At 37.7% G+C, this 20537-nt stretch overlaps 1 protein-coding gene across 1 annotated transcript in view; it reads left to right on the forward strand.

Annotated features, from left to right (window-relative positions):
- The window catches only part of SCAMP1 (secretory carrier membrane protein 1), a 129033-nt gene that overhangs the window by 97072 nt on the left and 11424 nt on the right, over positions 1-20537 (forward strand). Inside the window, exons 7-8 of the mRNA XM_003899850.5 lie at positions 7400-7501; positions 10679-10796. Of these exons, the coding sequence (XP_003899899.1) occupies positions 7400-7501; positions 10679-10796 (220 nt within the window). The remainder of the gene's footprint in view (positions 1-7399; positions 7502-10678; positions 10797-20537) is intronic.

Here is a 20537-nt window from a genome sequence, read left to right on the forward strand (position 1 = left end):
TTTCACCATGTTGGTCAGGCTGGCCTCGAACTCCTGACCTCAGGTGATCTGCCCAGCTTTGCCTCCCAAAGGGCTGGGATTATAGGTGTGAGCCACGCACCTGGCCGAGTTTTCTGTTTTATAAGAGCATAGCCTGTGTAATAGCTTGAAAACAGTCCATTTGTGACCTAGGATCTAATCAATGTTGACTTCTGTTTTCCTTTAAATTAGTTTTATTGTTCAGAGGTAATTTGAAAATGGTTAGCTACTGGCTGATTTTGTCTTTTTAAGCTTTAAAGCTTTTAAGCTGTTTAAGTTTTCTACATTGAGTATCAATTCATATGTGAGATTTTAGTCTTTATATTCTCCTGTATATAAGAAACACTGCATTGAGCATTTAGGGTTAATTTACTTTAGCTAGTGGTGTTCTATTCCTTGATAATTAAATTTCTTGGAGATCATGGAATTGAAATAATATCTTAGAGGTAGTTTTATCACTTGGTTAAGAATTTTAGCTTAAGGCCGGGCGCTGTGACTCACGCCTGTAATCCCAGCATTTTGGGAGGCTGAGGTGGGTGGATCATGAGGTCAAGAGTTCGAGACCATCCTGGCTAACACGGTGAAACCCCATCTCTGCTAAAAATACAAAAACAAAACAATTAGCCAGGTGTGGTGGTGGGTGCCTGTGGTCCCAGCTACTCGGGAGGCTGAGGCAGGAGAATGGTATGAACCCCGGAGGCAGAGCTTGCAGTGAGCCGAGATCACACCACTGCCCTCCAGCCTGGGTGACAGATCTAGACTCCGTCTCAAAAAATAAAAAATAAAAAAAGAATTTTAGCTTAATAGATGCACAGATAGGTTGCATCTTTTGTGTTACCAGCTGTGTATTTGGATTATTTGACCTCTTTAAATCTGTTTGCACATCAGTAAAATAGAGTCAATATTATTGTGCCTCATGGGGGTGTTGTAAGGATTGAATGGGCAATACATGTGTTTGATATAGTCCTTGGCAAATAATGTTCAACAAATGTTAGCTATTATTAAGTCAGTTAAGTATAGAGGATTCCGAGTTTACACCAAGGTTGTGGTCTAGGTTTGATATTATTCAGGTTTGAAACTTCATTTAATATGAGCTTTTTCATTGTCCCCTCTGCTTTTAACAGAACATAGGTGGGAAGAAGAGGGTTCAGAGTCTCTTTCATTCCAGTTCTGTGCTTTTTTAGCCAGACTAGCAAGTGGGTTTTGCTTTTTTTTTTTTCCCCCCCCCCAGAGATAGGATCTCACTTTGTCACCCAGGCTGGAATGCAATAGCATGACCATTGTTCATTGCTGCTTTATTTTCTGGGCTCAAATAATCCTGCCTCAGCCTCCCAGATAGGCAGGACGACAGGCATGTGCCATTGCACCTAATTTTTTTTATTTTTAATAGAGATGAGGTCTTACTGTATTGCCCAGGCTGTTCTTGAACTCCTGAGCTCAAGCGATCTTCCCACCTTGACTCCCAAAGTTCTAGGATTACAGGCATCAACCACTGTGCCCAGCTCTTAATAGATTTTAAGAGATAGACTCTATTGTAAGTTTAAAATCTTTGAATCTTCTCCCATAGAAACACATATGCAAATTTTTTTGCACTATTGTGGTGAGGGACAGTTCATGGTGCTGCCTTTCAAGCCTACTTATAGACTCCCTGTTCTGGAGAAAGAATTCATTTCAGCATAAACAGAGGGAGTATGGGGCTGGTTTAGACAGTCTTGGAGCCCCCAAATAAGACAAGAAAAGCACCTGTACTTGTTAGGTTTCTGTATTAGTCCATTTTCATACTGTTATGAAGAAATGCTCAAGACTGGGTAACTTATAAAGAAAAAGATGTTTAATGGACTCACAGTTCCACATGGCTGGGGAGGCCTCACAATCATGGCAGAAGGTGAAGGAGGAGCAAAGGTATGTCTTACATGGCGGCAGGCAAGAGAGTGTGTGCAGGGGAACTGCCCTTTATAAAACCATCCGATCTTGTGAGACTTACTCACTTTCATAAGAATAGCGCAGGAAAACCTGCCCCCTTGATTCATTTACCTGCCACTAGGTCCCTCCCATGACATGTGAGGATTATGGGAGCTACAATTCAAGATGAGATTTGAGTGGGGACACAGCCAAACCATATCAGTTTCTTTTTATTCTAATGCCTGTATACCATCAATAATTTCTTGTATTACTTGATTCTAGTAGTCGTGCTTGTTAGCAACCATGTTCTAGAAATTTTCAATGTCTTATCACTGCCTAATGCCACTTCTGAGAGTAGGATATTACTTCTGTGAGCAAAACAGTTTATTTTGATACAGTACTACTAGAGTGTAATAGAGGTATCAACAAGTAATGTTTATCAGTTGCTTTCTGTGTGCCTATGCATTCCCAGCTAAGCACTTTACCTGCATTATTTTATTTGTAGAAAAGCATGTTCCACTATTACCCCATTTAGCAAATGGAAAATCTCAGGCTTAATACTTTGCCCAAAGTCACACAACTTTAAGTGGGAGAGTCTGGATTCAAACCCAAGTGTGTAAATTTGTGTTCTCATATCTGCTATGTGGAGTTGCCAGAGTTAAAGACATTTAGTGCTGTGCTTTAGTTAACTTGTGTCTCCACATCTTAGCCCTTTGAAATAATGAAATACTTTGTCTTTTCCTGTCACGCCAAATGGTAGTTGTAATTAATATCTCTGGTATTGATTTGGCGTGTGAAATAAACTTTATAAGATCAAATAAGCTTATTTTCTGAAACTTATTATCATACTTTAGGGAAGAACTTTTCTATTAAAATTGTGCTGCAACTTGACTGTAGAAGTCATTAAACCAAAAACTACTTGCTTATTTGAAGTTCAGTTTTCCAGTAGGCTTTGATCTGAAAGAGCCAGGATGGCAAGTAGTAGAGAGCTTTTATTTATGTATTCTGATGAGGAAATACATTACTTAGGTGGATTTATTATGAATAAATATCCATGATACCATAAATACTTTATCATAAACTGAGGCTGATTACAATTTAAGCCACATAGCTTAAATCAATGTATAGTGTTTTTTTAAAAAAATCTATATTTCTGTTCTTTGTTTGGTTTAAAATAGCTATGTTCAAGCTGATTTAAACAGTCTGCTTTCTAATCTGTTCCTGCACACAAGACCACCTTTGGTTCTGAATGCCAATAGAAGTTCTTCTTCCCCTGATGATTCCCCCCCCCCCCCCAGACCTTTTCTGATTCTGGCTAAGGTACAGCCCTCCTGGGGGTCTTCTGTCTCTTCCAGAGCTCCTCAGCTTTTCCTTGCCCTTCCCTCAAGCATCTGAAAGGAACTTGATATTCACATGATGATTGTATTGCTTCAGATTGTTTTGAATTTGACTGATTTTGCATTTGCAGTAGTTTGGACAGCTTAGGTAAGGGAAGATTTGTGCTCTCTTGGAGATGAGAATCTAGGTAGTTAAGTAAGTGCTGGGATATGGAGTTTATGTCTTAGAGAGCTTTGAAGTGTTTTAAAATAATCATTCATATTCATGGTCAGTGTACAATAAAATGAGTTTTATTGTCTCCTTATTCAGAAATAGAAAAGTTGGTAAAATGAAGTAAATAAAATCTATTGAGAATGATATTTAACCTGCATTATAGCTTCATTTAAAGTAAAACTAGACAAAAGTAGACTTTGAGATTTTCATTTGATCAGTTTTGTACACTGTGCATTTGTTTGTACTAACTATAGATACAGATAGAGGAAGGTGGACTAGTTTTAACATAGTTCCATTTGTATTTGAAAGCAATGTTTTAGAAATAGTTTTTGAGTAGGACTTCTCAATTTTTAAAACATATTCAGTATCTTCTAATAGATTTCCTAACTAGAAATTATAATTAGGCAGTTTTAGCTTCTAGAATGTGTCTATGAATTTGGAACCAAGGGAGTGGACATAGCTGTTGTGAAGCCTGTAGACATTATTCAACCCCTTTTTAGAGCACATATTTTATATATTTATAATGTAAAACATTTTAATAGTCTGGTTTCTTGGCACACAAAATAGAAGTAAAAACTCTAAGTGAAACAAACACAATATTAAGTTATATTCTTCATTCTTTGCCAGAGACAGGGAAATAGAAATATACTTTAGAAGTGTCTGTTTCAAAATAGTAAAAGAAAAATGATTATTAGAAGTGATGTTTTGTATAGTGACCCTAGAGAGATGAGTCATACATAGGATTTCTATTCGATATTATAAAAATAGCATTTTAAATTGTAGATTTTGATGTTGGTTATTTTTCATTAATAATTTTTCTCAGCTGTATGGTCATTAATACCAACTTTGGTGTAATATAGTACTGATACAATTACTATAAGATGTGGAACCATTTAATTTAAATCTGACTGACATAGAAAACATTATTAATGAACCATTAAAATTTGCTCTTTTGTACCTTGGGGGAAATGGCTGATTCTAGAGCAGGGGTCTCCAACCCCTGGGCTGCAGGCTTGTACTGGTCCGTGGCCTGTTAGGAACCAGGCCACATAGCAGGAAGTGAGCAGCAGCTAGCTAGCCTTACCACCTGGTCTCCGCCTCCTGTCAGATCAGCAGTGGCATTAGATTCTCATAGGAGCACAAACCCTATTGTGAACTGTGTGTACAAGGGATCTAGGTTGCAGGCTCCTTATGAGAATCTAATGCTGATGATCGGAGACAGTTTCATCCTGAAACCATCCCACCCCACCATACATAGAAAAATTGTTTTCCACGAAACAGATCCCTGGTGCCAAAAAGGCTGGGGACCGCTGCTTTACTGTATTCATATTAACTCATTGCCATGTTTGTACACTGGTTATAGAAATGTAAAAAACTTAAAATAGTCAAGACAACTTTGAAAAAGAACAATAAAGTTCATGGACTAACACTATCTAATTAGAAGTCTTACTAGAAAACTTCAAAATCAAAATAGTATAATATTGACGAAAAGGTAGACAAATAGAAGAGTGGGAGAGAATGGCGAGCCCAGAAATAAACCTACCCATAGACAAACTACTAATTTTGAGAAAGGTACAAAGGGAATGCAATGCAGAAAGGACAGTCTTTTTAAGAAATGATGTTAGAACAATTGGATAACCAAAAAAGAACTTCATACTTGATATGATATTTTAAAAAATTAGCTCAAAAAAGAACATAGACTTGAATGTAAAACTGAAAATAGAAAACTAGAAAAAAACAGGAAAAACTTTACATCTTGATGAGGAGGAGTGAGATATTAGGGACTAGAGATATTAATGAGACCCCAGATCTGCGTGCCTGCCTGCCCTGTTTCTTTTTCCCCGAGGTTCGTTTGTTTTTCCGATGCTTTTCTTTTTCTTTTTCCGATGCCGCCGCCACGCCGCTTTTCACTTCCGATTTGTTTTGAGTTTTCGCCTGATTTCTTTTTGCGCTTTTTGAATCTGTTTTGTTTCCCTGTTTCTGTTTTTCGTTTTTCGTTTATTTTTCTTCTTTTCCTTTGCCTTCTCTTTTCTTTCATGACATTTTTCCTTTTCTTTTCTTCTTTCTCCTCCTTCCTTCCCTTCTCCTCTCCTTCCTCCTCTACTCCCTTCCTTCCTCTTCTTCCTCTCCTTTTCCTCTCTTCCTTCCTCCTCTCCACCCACCTAATACTACTACTATCATATTTCTTTTCTTCTCTTCTCCTCTTTCTCCTCCTTCTCCTCTTTTTCCTCTTCCTCTCCTCTTAATGAAGATGGTAACTCCAGGTTGCCCACAGGCTCAAACCTGGCCTCAAGCAATCCTCTTGCCTCAGGGCCTGAATAGCTGAGATTACAGGTGTGAGCCATTACTCCAGCTCCCAAAAGACACTCTTAAAAGAATGAAAAGACAAGCAACAGACTCCTTTGTCAAGCGTATATCTGAAAGAGGACTTGTACTTCTAGAATATAGTATTAAAAACTGTCACAACTCAATGATAAGGGAAAAAGCAATCTAATTACAACATCAGAAAAAGATTTTAATTAGTTCATGAAAGAAGATCTGTATATGACAAAAAGCACATAAAAAGATGCTCAACAATATTACTTATTAGGAAGATGCAAATTAAAACCACGTAAGATATCACTATACATCTATTAGAATAGCTAGAATTAAGAAGACCATAACAAGTGTTAGTGAGATGTGGAGAAGCTGAAATACTCATGTACTGCCAGTGGGGTTGAAAAATAGAACAACCAGGCCGGGCACGGTGGCTCACACCGGTAATCCCAGCACTTTGGGAGGCTGAGGTGGGCAGATCACTTGAGGTTAGGAGTTCGAGACCAGCCTGACCAGCATGGAGAAACCCTAAAAATACAAAATTAGCTGGGCATGGTGGCCCATGCCTGTAATCGCAGCTACTCGGGAGGCTGAGACAGGAGAATCGCTTGAACCTGGGAGGCGGTTGCGGTGAGCCGAGATCACGCCATTGCACTCCAGCCTGGGCAACAAGAGTGAAACTCCATCTCAAAAAAAAAAAAAGAAGAAAAATAGAACAACCTGTTTGTAAAACAGTTTGGCTGTTTCTTAAAAAGTTATACCTATACCTATGATATGTTCCAGCCTTTCCCACTTGTAGGTATTTACCTAAGAGAAGAAGGAAATATATGTTCATGGGAAGACTTGTACATGACTATTAATAATAGCTTTATTATCAATAATAACAATAATAACTTTATTTGTAATAAAAAACTAGAAACAACCTAAATGTCCAACAGTGAATGAATAAACTGTGGTATATTTACACAATGGAATACTACTCAACAATGAAAAGGAATGAACTTTCGATACATGCCACAAAACTGGGTGAATCTCAGAATAGTGGTACTGAGTAAAATGAGCCAGACAAGAAAAAAAGACTATATAATATATGATTCCATTTATATAAAACTCTAAATTAGTCAAACTATGGTAACAGAAAAGCAGTGGGTAGGGTTGGGCTACCAAGGGTTTCAAGGAACTTTGGGGATATGCTCACCGTAGTGATTGGGGAATCAGGTATATAAACGTGTCAAAACTTATTAAAGCGATATTTTAAACATTTACAATTCATTGTATGTTGATTATAATTCTAAATGCTGTTTAATAAAAGAAGAAAATGAATAAGTTTTTTTGTCGAGAGGGATTGTGGTGCAGTTGGAAATTGAAAGGACACAGTGAGGTTAGAATAACGATATCTAATGTTAGTATGACGAGTTCACACAAGTTATTACCATATTGTTAACTTGAGGCCTCAGGTGGTTGCCACTTTTTTTTTTGTTTATGCTTTTAAGGTTTGAATGTCATTCTGCAGGTGAGTGTAAAGATAATGAGAAAAATGACGTTTTCCCCCTTTTTTCTTTCTAACCCCGTTTTTTCTTTCTTTCTTTTTTTTTTTTTTTTTTTTTAAAAGGAGTGACAGTTCATTTAGATTCTTTGTATTCTTCTTCGTCTATATTTGTCAGTTTGCTGTACATGTACTCCAAGCTGCAGGATTTCATAATTGGGGCAATTGGTAAGTAGTTTTTTTGTTTTTGTTTTTGTTTTTTTTTTTGTTTTTTTTACTAGTTTTCAGCTTTAATATTGTATTATAATTTTTGGCTTCCTAACCTAGTTAACACAGAAAAACCAGATTAGAAAAAATAAAAGCAAAAATTGTTTTAAAAATGCAATTTAAAAATGTCATAAGGCATAAACTTTGGACAAACCTGTCTCTTTGAAGATTATGTTCCCATCTTTAAAAACAGCACATTTTATCTAGTTTAAATAAATATATGTATGTAAGGGGCACTAAGAGGAAGACTGCAGAAGAGACTGAGGTGGTCAGAGAGATAGAGGGACCAAGGAATGTGGAAGGGGCAGGAAAGAATTTCAGGGATTTTAAGGAAAAGGATACCTATTATGTGTAAAGCCCTATTTTAGGTGTACAAACAGATATATTTTTATATATGAGTATACATGGACACTTGTCTTTGAAAGGTAGAATCACTGCACATACGTATATACATACATCTTTAAACAATCGAATCATTCTCATGGCTCATTCAGTGGGGGACCCTCAGAAATGGAGACTATCTGGACCCAGGCTAGGAGGTAATAGCAGATTTAGGTCTCTCTTTACACTCTGATGCAAACATTCCTTGAGTGAAATGGTGGGTGGAAGAGTACACATCTCTAAAAGTATCTGTTCCTCTCTTCTTTCTTTTATACTGACTTGCATTCAGCTGTATTCTTACATGCCAGAAGCATATGTGATGCAACTTTGTTCCACTGTGTACATAAACCAAAATTGAAATTAGCGTTTAATTAGAGTGTGTTGAGGACTTAAATTTAGTATGCTGCTACTGAAGTGGAGTAGTGATTGGCAGTCAGACAACTCTTGGCAGTTCTGCAGAGCTCCTAATGGTCATAAATATATGCAGAGAATTTATATAGATATTTTAAATCAGTTCTCAGAAAAAGTAGTTTTTATTATTATTTTAAATAGTATCTAGTTTTTGGTATTTTAGGGAAAGGAAGTGTGTTAAATGTTTAATTAAAAATATACTGCTTACTTTAACAGTACAAGGTTTTTTTTATTCTTGCGAAATTGAGGTAATTTCTTTTGCTTTTTAGCACAGACATAGGGAAAATGCTAAAATTGAGCATAACAGTATGTATGTGACTAAATAGCGTACAAAGAGTCTGCTAATGAGGGTGCATATAGAATTGACCTGTTTTAAGATAGACCCACATGTAATTCAGATTTTTTAGGTTAAACTTTTTACTTTTAGGTAATTGTAGATTCACATACAATCGTAAGAAATAATGCAGAGATCTCAGGTACCCTTTATCTAGTTTCTCCCAATGGTACTAATCTTGCAGAACTATAGTAAAATATAAAAACCAAGATCTTGACGTTGATAGTAAAGATACAGCACATTTTCATCACCAGAGGATTCCTCATGTTGCTTTTTCATAGCCACACTCAAAACCTCCCTTTTCCCCCTCACTCCTTAACCCCTGGCAATCCCTAATGTGTTCTTCATTTCTGTTGTTTTGTCATTTCAAGAAGGTTATAGATGTGGAATCATAGTCTATAGCCTTTGGCTTTTTTCACTCAGTGTTATTTTCTGGAGATTTATCCAGGTTGTTATGTGTATCTGTAGTTTATTCCAATTGGTTGGTTGATTGAGACAGAGTCTCACCCTGTCACCCAGGCTGTAGTGCAGTGGGGTGATCTCAGCTCACTGCCTCCACCTCCTCGGTTCAAGTGATTCTCATGCCTCAGCCTCCCAGTTACTAGCTGGGATTACAGGCACCTCCCACCCAGCCCAGCTAAGTTTTCTGTTTTTAGTAGAGACAGGGTTTCACCATGTGGCCAGTTAGGTCTTGAACTCCTGGCCTCATGTGATCTGCCCGCCTCAGCCATCCAAAATGCTGGGATTACAAGCATGACCTACCATGTCTGGGCTCCTTTTTATTTTTGAGTAGTGTTCTATGATACAGATGTATCACAGGTTATTTAACGGTTCACCAGTTGAAGGACATCAGTATTGTGTCCAGTTTTGGACTATTACAAATAAAGCTGCCACAAAATTTGTGAATAGATTTTTGTATGAACATAATTTTCATTTCTCTGGGATAAATGCCAAGAGTGTAATTATTGGGTTATATGGACGTTGTATGTTTAGTTTTTTAAAGAAACAAACTGTTTTCTAGAGTGGCTGTACTATTTTACACTCCCACCAACAAGTATGAGCAATTTAGTCTCCACTTCCTCACCAGCATTTGGTGGTTATAACTTTTTCTTTTAGCCATCCTAATAGGTGATATCTCATTGTGGTTTTGAACATCTTTTCATGTGCTTATTTGTTGTCTTTATGTCCTCTTGCTAAAATGTCTTTTCATGTCTTTTATCCATTTTCTTAATAATTTTTTTGTTCTGTTGAGCTTTGAAAGTTATGTATATTCTAGATGTGAATCCGTTGTTGGATATATGGTTTATAAATATCTTCTTCCATAATTCAGCAGAATTGAAAATAAACATTTTAAAAAATGTAGTAGTAGGCCAGGCGCGGTGGCTCACGCCTGTAATCCCAGTGCTTTGGGAGGCCAAGTCAGGTGGATCATGAGGTCAGGAGTTCGAGACCAGTCTGACCAACTTGGTGAAACCCCATCTCTACTAAAAATACAAAAAGTAGCCAGGCGTGGTGGCGCACACCTGTAATCCCAGCAAATCAGGAGGCTAAGGCAGGAGAATCGCTTGAACCCAGGAGGCAGAGGTTACAGTGAGCCAAGATCATGCCACTACACTCTAGCTTAGGCGACAGAGCGAGACTTTGTCTCAAACAAAAAAAGTAATAAACTTAAAACTCGTAAGCTTAAAAAATGTACAGCTTAAAAAATGTACAGTCTGGAATTAAACACTTGAGCCTCTGGAGTTTGGTTTGCTTTCGAATTCAGACTATGCCATTTATAAGCTGTGTGACCTCAGGCAAGTTACTGAATATCTCAGTTCCTCATTTGTAAAATTAGGGATTTAAAACAGCATCTGTCCTATTGGGTGGGTTGTGAGAGTTAAATGCGCTAATACACATAAAGAACTTGAACATTGCTTGACTGGTAAGTGTTGAATATGTGTTAGATATTATGCTATTTTTAAAAAGTTTACATTAACTTTTGCCTAATTACACTTTTTATTACTTTGTAGTGGTTGGATTTCATCCCTTACTGGTCTTAACCAAAATATTCCTGTTGGAATCATGATGATAATCATAGCAGCACTTTTCACAGCGTCAGCAGTCATCTCACTAGTTATGTTCAAAAAAGTAAGTGAAATTTTATGTCTAAATTTTTATAGTGAACCTGGTGTAAAGTTTTCATTTTCCCATTTTGCTGTAATTTGGTGTAACCTGAAGCCATTTTATCGTTATTGTACAAGCTTGCTTTCTGAGGATTACTTTTTACAATTAAAAGTTATACATAGGTACATTTTAGAAAATTGCATCACTTTTTAAACTTCAGTAAAAAGGGAGTATTTTAAAATCATTTTAACTGAAAGCTTTCATGAGTTAAAGAGTCAGCCTCATTTTTAAAATTTGGATTTTTTAATATATGCTAAATTTCTTTTTTTTAATATGAAGCATATTAGCCTGATTAATGAATAGAAGCAAAACTGTTATATGGTGTGTACTTTTTATTCATATATGCCTCTTAGGTTTTGTTTTTTTGGTTTTTTAAAATTTTTTATTATAAATTCAGAGGAAACATGTGCAAGTTTGTTACATGGTTATGTTGCATAATGCTGGGGTTTGGGCTTCTATTGAACCCATCACCCAAATAGTGAACATAGTACCTGATAGTTTTTCAAGCTTTGCTCTTCTCCCTCCCTTTTGGAGTCCCCAGTGTCTGTTGTATCCATCTTTATGTCTGTGTGAACCCTTTGTTTAGCTCCCGCTTCTGAGTGAGAACATGCAGTATTTGATTTTCTGTTTATGTGTTAATTCACTTAGGATAATGGCCTCCAGCTGCATCTATGTTGCTATGAAGGACGTACTTTCATTTTTTTTATGTGGTATAGTATTTCATGGTGTATATGTATCACATTTTCTTTATTCAGTCTACTATTGATGGATACTTTGGTTGATTCTATGACTTTGCTATTGTGAATAGTGCTGCAATAAGCATATGAGTGCAGGTGTCTTTTTGATAAAAGGATTTCTTTTCCTTTGGTTAGATACCCAGTAGGGGAATTGCTGGGTTGAGTGGAAGTTCTATTTTTACTTCTTTGAGAAATCTCCATACTGTTTTCCATAGAAGTTGAAGAAATGTACATTCCCATCAATGGTATATAAGCATTCCATTTTCTCTGCATCCTTGCCAACATCTGCTATTTTTTGACTTTTTAATAATAGCCATTTTGACTGGTGTGAAATGGTAATTATTGTGGTTTTGATTTGCATTTCTCTGATTGGTGATGTTGAGATTTCTTATGTTTGTTGGCTGTTTGTATGTCTTCATTCAAGAATTGTCTGTTGATGTCCTTTGCCTACTTTTTAATGGGGTTGTTTTTTTTCTTGTTGATTTAAGTCCTTTATAAATTCTGATTGTTAGTCCTTTGTCAGATGCATAGTTTGCACATATTTTCTCCCATTCTTTAGATTGTCTGTTTACTCTGTTTATTCTCGCTCTTTCTGTCTTTCTTTCTGTCTTTCCTCCGTCTCTCTGTCTTCCCGTCTTTCTTTCGTGAAAGAGAGTCTCACTCTATCGCCCAGGCTGGAGTGCAGTGGCACAATCTCAGCTCATTGCAATCTCCACCTCCCGGGTTCACACAGTTTTCCTGTCTCAGCCTCTTGAGTAGCTGGGATTACAGGCATGCACTAGCATGCTCAGCTGATTTTTGTATTTTTAGTAGAGATGGAGTTTGACCATGTTGGCCAGCCTGGCCTCAAACTACAGACCTCACATGATCAGCCCTCACAAAGTACTGGGATTACAGGCGTGAGCCACCGTGCCCAGCCTGTTTAGTGTTTCTTTTGCTGTGCAGAAGCTCTTTAAGTCCCATTTGTCAATTTTTGTTTGTGTTCCATTTGCTATTGAGGTCTTAGTAGTAAATTCTTTGTCTAGGCCAATGTCTAGAAGAGTATTTCCTAGATTTTCTAGGATTTTTGTAGTTTGAGGTTTTACATTTAAGTCTTCAATCCATCTTGAGTTAATTTTTGTATACGGTGAGAAGCAGGGGTTAGTTTTATTCTTCTGCATGTGGCTAGCCAGTTTACCCAGCACCGTTTATTGAATAGGGTGTCCTTTCCCCATTGTTCATTATTGTTAGCTTTGTTAAAGATCAGTTAGTTGTAGGTGTGTGGCATTATTCTGGGTTCTCTGTTCCATTGGTCTGTCTGTTTTTGTACTGGTTACCATGCTGTTTGGTTACCATAGTCTTTTTCCTTTTTTGAGACAGAATCTTGCTCTGATGCCCAGGCTGGAGTGCAGTGGCACAATCTGGGCTCACTGCACCCTCCACCTCCCCAGGTTCAAGCGATTCTCATGCCTCAGGCAGCCAAGTAGTTGGGACTACAAGCGTGAGCCACCATGCCTGGCTAAGTTTGTATTTTTAGTAGAGATGGGATTTCACCATGTTGGCCAGGTTGGTCTCTAACTCCTGGCCTGAAGTGATTCGCCCGCCTCAGCCTCCCAAAGTGCTGGGATTACAGGTGTGAGCCACTGTGCACTATAGTTTGAAGTCAGGCAATATGATGCCTCTGGCTTTGTTCTTTTTGCTTAGGATTGCTTTAGCTCTTCAGGCTCTTTTTGGTTCCATATGAATTTTAGAATTGTATTTTCTACTTCTGTGAAAAATGATGTTGATAATTTGATAGGAATTGTATTGGATCTATATATTGCTTTGGGCAGTATGATCATTGTAACAATATTGATTCTTCTAATCCATGAATGTGAATGTTTTTACATTTCTTTGTGTCATGTATGATTTCTTTCATCAGTGCTTTGCAGTTCTTCTTAGGGAGTTCTTTCACCTCCTTAGTTAAATGTAATCTAGATGTGTGTAGGGGTGTGTGTGTTTGTCTGTTGTAAATGGGATTGAGTTCTTGATTTGGTTCCCAGCTTGAACGTTGTTGGTATTTAGAAATGCTACTGATATTTGTATGTACTTTTGTGATGCTACTGATTTTGTATCTTGAAACTTTTTTTTGGTTTTTTGAGACAGAATCTCACTCTGTTGCCCAGGCTGGAGTGTAGTGGTGTGATGTTGGCTCACTGCAGCCTCTGCCTCCTGGGTTCAAGCAGTTCTCACGTTTTAGCCTCCTGAGTAGCTGGGATTACAGGTGTGGCACCCGGCTAATTTTTTTGTATTTGTTATAGAGATGATTTTGCCATGTTGGCCAGTCTGGTCTCTAACTCCTGACCTGAAGTGATCCACTTGCCTTGGCTTCCCAAAGTTTGGGAGTACAGGTGTGAGCCACCGCACCTGGCCTATATCTTGAAACTTTACTCAAGTTATTTATCAGGTTTAGGAGTCATTTGGAGGAATCGTTAGGATTTGTAACTGCCCAGTTGTTTTAGCTACACTTCTTCCTGGAGAATTCCCAAGTCTATTTTCACATCCTTAAAGAAAAAAATCATTAGTGTTTTTATTTGTTTATTTAAAGTTTTGTTTTGTCTTGCATATATATAATTTTGATATATTTTATACGTATTCAAACATGATATTGAGACCTTGGGAATAACACCTATGTTTTAAATGATAAAGACTTTTTGATAGTTCTCACTTTAAAGAAAATAAGTACTTATAATTTTTTTACTATTTTATTTCTTGAGGATATGTATGAGAAATGCATAGAAATAATTTTACCTTATATTTAAAACCACTTTGTACTCTTTCAGTACTTTACTCAGATATTTGCCTTTTATCCTTCTCAAAACCCTATGAAGGTTAAACCATGTCTGTTCTTCCATGTTTTCTCCATCTGAAATTTTTAACTTCTCTTCTGCACCAAACACACATACCATTGACACTCAGCTTTCTAATGTTACTAAATCCCTTTTCCAGTTTTCCTCCTCCTTAACCTCTGTAGCTTTCTATACCACAGGTGGCTCCTCTGCTAAGACTTTGCAATGATGTTCTAATTCTCCTGCCTCTGTGGCTATTCTTTCTCATCCATGTCTTTATCCAGTTCATAATAAGGTCTTAAATGTAATCGGCTCTTTGTGCTGTGCAGTCATTTTCTTTGGGAATTTCATCTTCCCTTATTTTTTTCAGTTTCTTCTCTACCTAGGTGACCTAGAATCTTGGAATTGGAAAAGATAATGCTTTGCATAAACCTTTAGTTGCATCTTCAGTTTGTCATTTTCATCTCCAGTTGTTGATTGATGTCATCTTTTCACAGTAATGCATCATAAACTCTTCAGTTTCTTAGTGCTAGATGTTCCTTTTGAATGTTCTGATTAATATTCAAGAAGCATTTATTAAGACCATATATTGTATAGATTCAGTTATTATGAAATATCTAAAATGGGCAAATATATAGAGACAGAAAATATATTACAGCTTGACTGTGGCTTATGGGTGGGGTGGGGAGTGGGGGTAATGAAAGTATTCTAAAATTAGGTTGTGTAGATGTTATAGTCACAACTCTATGACTATACTAAAAATCATTGAATTATACACTTTAAAGGGTAAATTGCATAGTATACAAATTTTATCTTACTGAAGCTTTTTTTTTTTTTTTTGAAGAAACATTTATTGAATACCTACTATGAATGAGATGGCAATAAGCACTTTATGTAATTCCATTGAACATTTTTGTCAGTGCTGTGATTGCTTCTGTCAGTGCTTCCACTACCTTTTTTTTTTTTTTTTTTGAAGCGAATCTTGCCTGCTGTGGCTGGAGTGCAATGGCGTGATCTCGGCTCACTGCAGCCTCTGCCTCCCAGGTTCAAGCAATTCTCCTGACTCAGCCTCCCAAGTAGCTGGGATTACAGGCATGCACCACCACACTTAGCTTTTTTTTTTTTTTTTTTGAGATGGAGTCTTGCTCTGTCACCAGGCTGAAGTGCAGTGGCACAATCTCTGCTCACTGCAACCTCCAACTCCCTGGTTCAAGCAATTCTCCTGCCTCAGCCTCCTGAGTAGCTGGAATTACAGGCGTGCGCCACCATGCCCAGCTAATTTTTGTATTTTTAGTTGAGACAGGGTTTTACCATGTTGGCCCAGATGGTCTTGATCTCCTGTCCTCGTGATCCACCTACTGGGATTATAGGCATGAGCCACCATGCCCAGCTGCTTCCATTACTTTTTAATTCACTTTCTTAGATCCCTTTTTAGTATCTTTTCCATCTTTCTCTTCTTTTCCATTTCCAACCTCAGCTAATCCAGAAATTTGTTTTTACAGGTTACTTACATTCCCTCATCCTTCTCGCAGTCCATTTAATATATAATTACCATATTAACCTTTAAAAAACCCCCCAAAATCGGCTCTCTGCAGGTTTTTGACGTGGATCTGGGATTGGGAATGGGATTTTGGTGGCAGTGCGAAGAAGGACTACATTCAGAAACACCAGCATCACTAAGGTTGTAAAAACACACCACATGCCATAAATTTAGTCAGCAAATGGGCCTTAATAACCTAATGATGAAATCGCTTTTATTGTGCTCAGCGATACTCTGGGCCCTACGCAGAACACTTTACCAGTATTATGCCATTTTGTCCTCTCAAGGAATCCCAGGTTGGCATTATAGTGGTGGTGGGAAGAAGGGCTAGTGGTGACATCTCACAGCTCCGTGATTAACACTTTTTTTCCTAGTCAAACTGTACTGCCCAGTTTCTTCAGATACATCATGTACATTCCTTTGTTCCAGATTTTGTTTATATGATGTTTTTAAATCCATGCATTAATTCGTCTTCTCGGCTAGTTGAAGACCTATTAGTGTTCTTTCAAGACCCAGCTCTGATCTTGCTGTGTCTCCCAGAATGTTTTTTGTTGCCTTGTATCTTAGGGACCATGTCATTCTCTATTTTCTTGAGGAAATTTAACTGTCTATATTGCTCACTGTGGGACCTAGGCATAAGCCAGTTTATATGCCTTATGGTGCATGTATTCTGGGTACCCACCTGTTAAGCACCCCCAGTGTGAACAAGTCTTTTTTTTTTTTTTTTGAGGCGGAGTCTCGCTCTGTCGCCCAGGCTGGAGTGCAGTGGCGCGATCTCGGCTCACTGCAAGCTCGGCCTCCCGGGTTCCCGCCATTCTCCTGCCTCAGCCTCCCGAGTAGCTGGGACTACAGGCGCCGCCACCACGCCCGGCTAGTTTTTTGTATTTTTTTTAGTAGAGACGGGGTTTCACTGTGTTAGCCAGGATGGTCTCGATCTCCTGACCTCGTGATCCGCCCGTCTCGGCCTCCCAAAGTGCTGGGATTACAGGCTTGAGCCACCGCGCCCGGCCGAACAAGTCTTTTAGCATTGGAATTAGATGAGAAGAGCAAGAGTTTTGCTTTGGAACCATACAACTCAGGTTGAAATTTTGGCAACTTCACTTACAGCTGTGTGACCTGAGACAGGCTTCTGTAACCACTCAGGTTTAGTGTCCTGAACTCTACTCCAAGCTGCGTGAGAGTGGAGACCTGTTCTGTATGCTTTCAGGTTGTATTCCTCACATCTGGAACAGTGACATGCAGTGATTAGCATGTGATATGCACTCAGATATTTGTTGAATAAAAGAAGGAATGGGAAGAGTAACCACTTTTATAGGGTTGGTGTGAGGGTTAAATGAAACAGTGAATGTAAACTGCATAGAACAGGGCCTTCTCAGTTAATAGTTTTCCTTTCTAATCTTGACCTCTTTATCATTTTATATTCAGGGTCTGGTTTAGTGTCTACTTTTGTTTAGTAAATGCCTTTATCAAGTCAGCATGCTATCAGAAACAGAAAGAATGAAGAGGTTAATTGCAGGAAATTGGCTGGTGAGGTCAGTCTGATATCAAGAGGGCAGGCCGGAACTCTCAGGCAGAAGCTGAAACTCTAGTCCACAAGTGAGATTTCTTCTTCCTCAGAGGAACTCCAGTTCTGTTCTTAAGGCCTTTCAACAGATTGGATGGGGCATACCCAGATAATTTAGAACACTTCTTAAAGTCAACTGATGGTAGATGCCTATTACATCTACAAAATACCTTCACAACAACACCTAGGTTAGTGTTTGATTGAATAAGTGGAGACTATGGCCTAGCCAAATTAACACATAACACTGACCATTACAGTCAGTGTTGGAGAATTCCTTTATTATTTCACATGCATCATTGAGGGTGTTTTATAGAACTAGAAATGTAATACATTTAGAGTATAGTAGAGGGTTTTGTGGTGTGTGGCAGTTTTCACTCATTTGTTAAACAGCTGTTATTGAGCATATATTATGTGCCAGGCACTGACCTGTGCATGAGCTCAGAGAGATCACCTGTTGGTGAGGAAGAGAAATAAATTGGTGGGCCTCCCAATTCAGTGATTTAATGGCCATGATAGAGGTAAGTATAGGGAGCAGAGGGACACCTAATCAAGTTTTGGAGGTCTTTTAAAGTATTGCTTCAGCTGAGATATAATGATGGCTGCTCATCATTATAGTTATCTAAGCAAAAGAATAAGGGACAAGGAAGAGGATAAGAGGGATAAGTAGGTACCAGAGAGTGGGAATACCACGTTCACATCTAGTTGTAGGAAATAACATGGCAAATTCAGGGAATTAAATGTAGCTCAGAATGGATGGGAGATAAAACATGTTGTGTGAGCTGGGGCTAGGAGAATTGTACGGTGTTGGTATTGGAAGATGAAATTGAACACATAAGCATACTTATATCCTACAGTGTCTTGTTAAGAAGTTTAAATCTTCTCCAAAAAGTGGTAGTGAGCCATAGAAGAGTTTTAAGGAGAAGAGTAATTGAATTGGTTAGATTTAAATTTTAGAAGCGTTATTCCGAAATACATTTGGGATTTGTGGGGCCGAGCAATGGTACTTGGAAACACTTAGGAGACAGGCTAGGAAGCTGATTAGTAATGATTTTGGCCTGAACTAAGGAAATGTGAAGAAAATGTAGTAAAGAGAAAATGAGCAGGTAACTATTAATCCAACTTGGGCCTGGAAGTAGGGGACAAGGTGAGACTCAAGGATGACACCCAGGTTTTTGAATGATGGACCATTCAGGAAGAGAGTACAAGAAAAGTGGTTTGGGGATCAAGATGTTTTCCACATTGATGTTGAATTTGGGGAGTTTAAATTAACTGGTGGTGCATTAAAATATAAATATTGAGTAGGCTTTTGTATATACAAGTCAGGAGCAAGGGAAGATCTTTAGGCTGGATTTCTAGACTGGAAAGTATTGACTTATTGAAGTGAGTGAAGCCTAGAAAGTGTGTGGAGTCAGAAGAGGGCCTTGAGGAGAATACTCACAACAATGAAGACTCTGCTGTGGGTGGAGTATGAAGCGAACTTTAACCAGCACTGGCCGTGGTTGGGGAATGTGTGGCACAGATGATCACTAGAGCCAGGGTGTGGAGGAAGTGTTTATTCTGTAGCTGTTCCATAATGGACTACCCTGTGCACGCTCTGAATTCTTTGACCAGCAGTTTTTTTCCTTTCCATTTTCCAGGTATACAGTTTTTCAGGATCCACCACACAAAGGAAAAGTTATAGAACGGTGCTCATATGCCAGGCATTGAAAAGAAATATGACTTTCTCAAATAAAATAAAAGCATTGATATGGATATGATGCAGCATACTCTGATGTTTTGTTGTTGTTGTTGTTTTTTACCTCATAAAAAAGTTACCAGAACCTCTCTTTCTATGTGTTCACAAGTTCCTAAACTTCTCTGAGTCTCAGATTCTTTATCTGTGAAATAAGGAGTTTAGATGAGATGATTTTCTGTATGATTTTATGAAGTACAATAGGGATACTGTAAGCTAAAATATAATTTGCACCAGCTTTCGTATTTTAATAGCGGGCATTTCTCTTGCTGTAATAGAAATTAAGATCCAATTTTAAAAACCTAATTTTTCTTTTTTAATTTTTCACACTTGATCAAAACTGGCAGTTTAATGACAAAAAATCCTTTGCAGGTATGTAGCAGTATTTATAACCACTAGGGGTCAGGCTTTTCAAGAACAGTTAATGCCCTGTAACTGTACTCTATGCACAGTTTTGACTCTAGAATTGTTGGGTTTTATTAAGCTGTTCTTCTCTTAAGGTAAATGTGCTCTGTCCTATATATTTATCCTCATTGAAGTGAATAGGATTTTGGTAATTTTGTTGGCTTCTGTTGTCTCGCATAACTGAAGTAGGTCATCATTGGTGCTGCAGTGCGCAATATGAGATTGTGCTGTTGGTTTCCCCCACAGTGTCGTTTTATACTCCACATTTCAAATATTGAAAGAATATATGTCTTCTGTACATCTACATGGAGAAGAGTCTAGTTTAGTCCTGACGTTTCACAGATAGATTTCTTGTTTTCTCTCAGATTATTTCCAAATGGTGTTTTTTCAAAAGGTCCTCTTTCTATTAGAACTATTAGAAAGAATTGAGTAATGGTTTTGGGCTAAGCGAGGAGATGTTATAAATGTGTCAAATAACAATAAATGAATGCATCACAGGAGACTATGGATCAGGGGAATCCAAAATTTTTTCCTTCTGTTAATTGGTATAAGAGCTAGAATAACTTAATATGGAAGTAATTAATAGATAATATATCATTTGTATTCCTTTTGGGACCTGGTTTTGCATGATTATCACTTCCATGAAATTTGTTGATAGACTGTCATGTTCACATTAAATAGTTTTTAATAGTGAATTTTTTGGATTTTGAAAGAATTTTAGAAAAAAGTTATTTTACCTCTTTAAAAGACAAGTTTTCTGAAGTGTTTCAAATTTTGTTTATTTACTACAATATCTATTCTGCAGATACTCATTTTTGTGGGAGCATTGAATTGGGTCTATGATACAGAACGCTGTGATTAAGTCTCACTAATTGGTGTTTTATGGTAAATGCTTTGTGAAGATATCCTATTATATATAA

The sequence above is a fragment of the Papio anubis genome, chromosome 5 (genome assembly GCF_008728515.1).
Source record: "Papio anubis isolate 15944 chromosome 5, Panubis1.0, whole genome shotgun sequence".
NCBI classification, from domain to species: domain Eukaryota; kingdom Metazoa; phylum Chordata; class Mammalia; order Primates; family Cercopithecidae; genus Papio; species Papio anubis.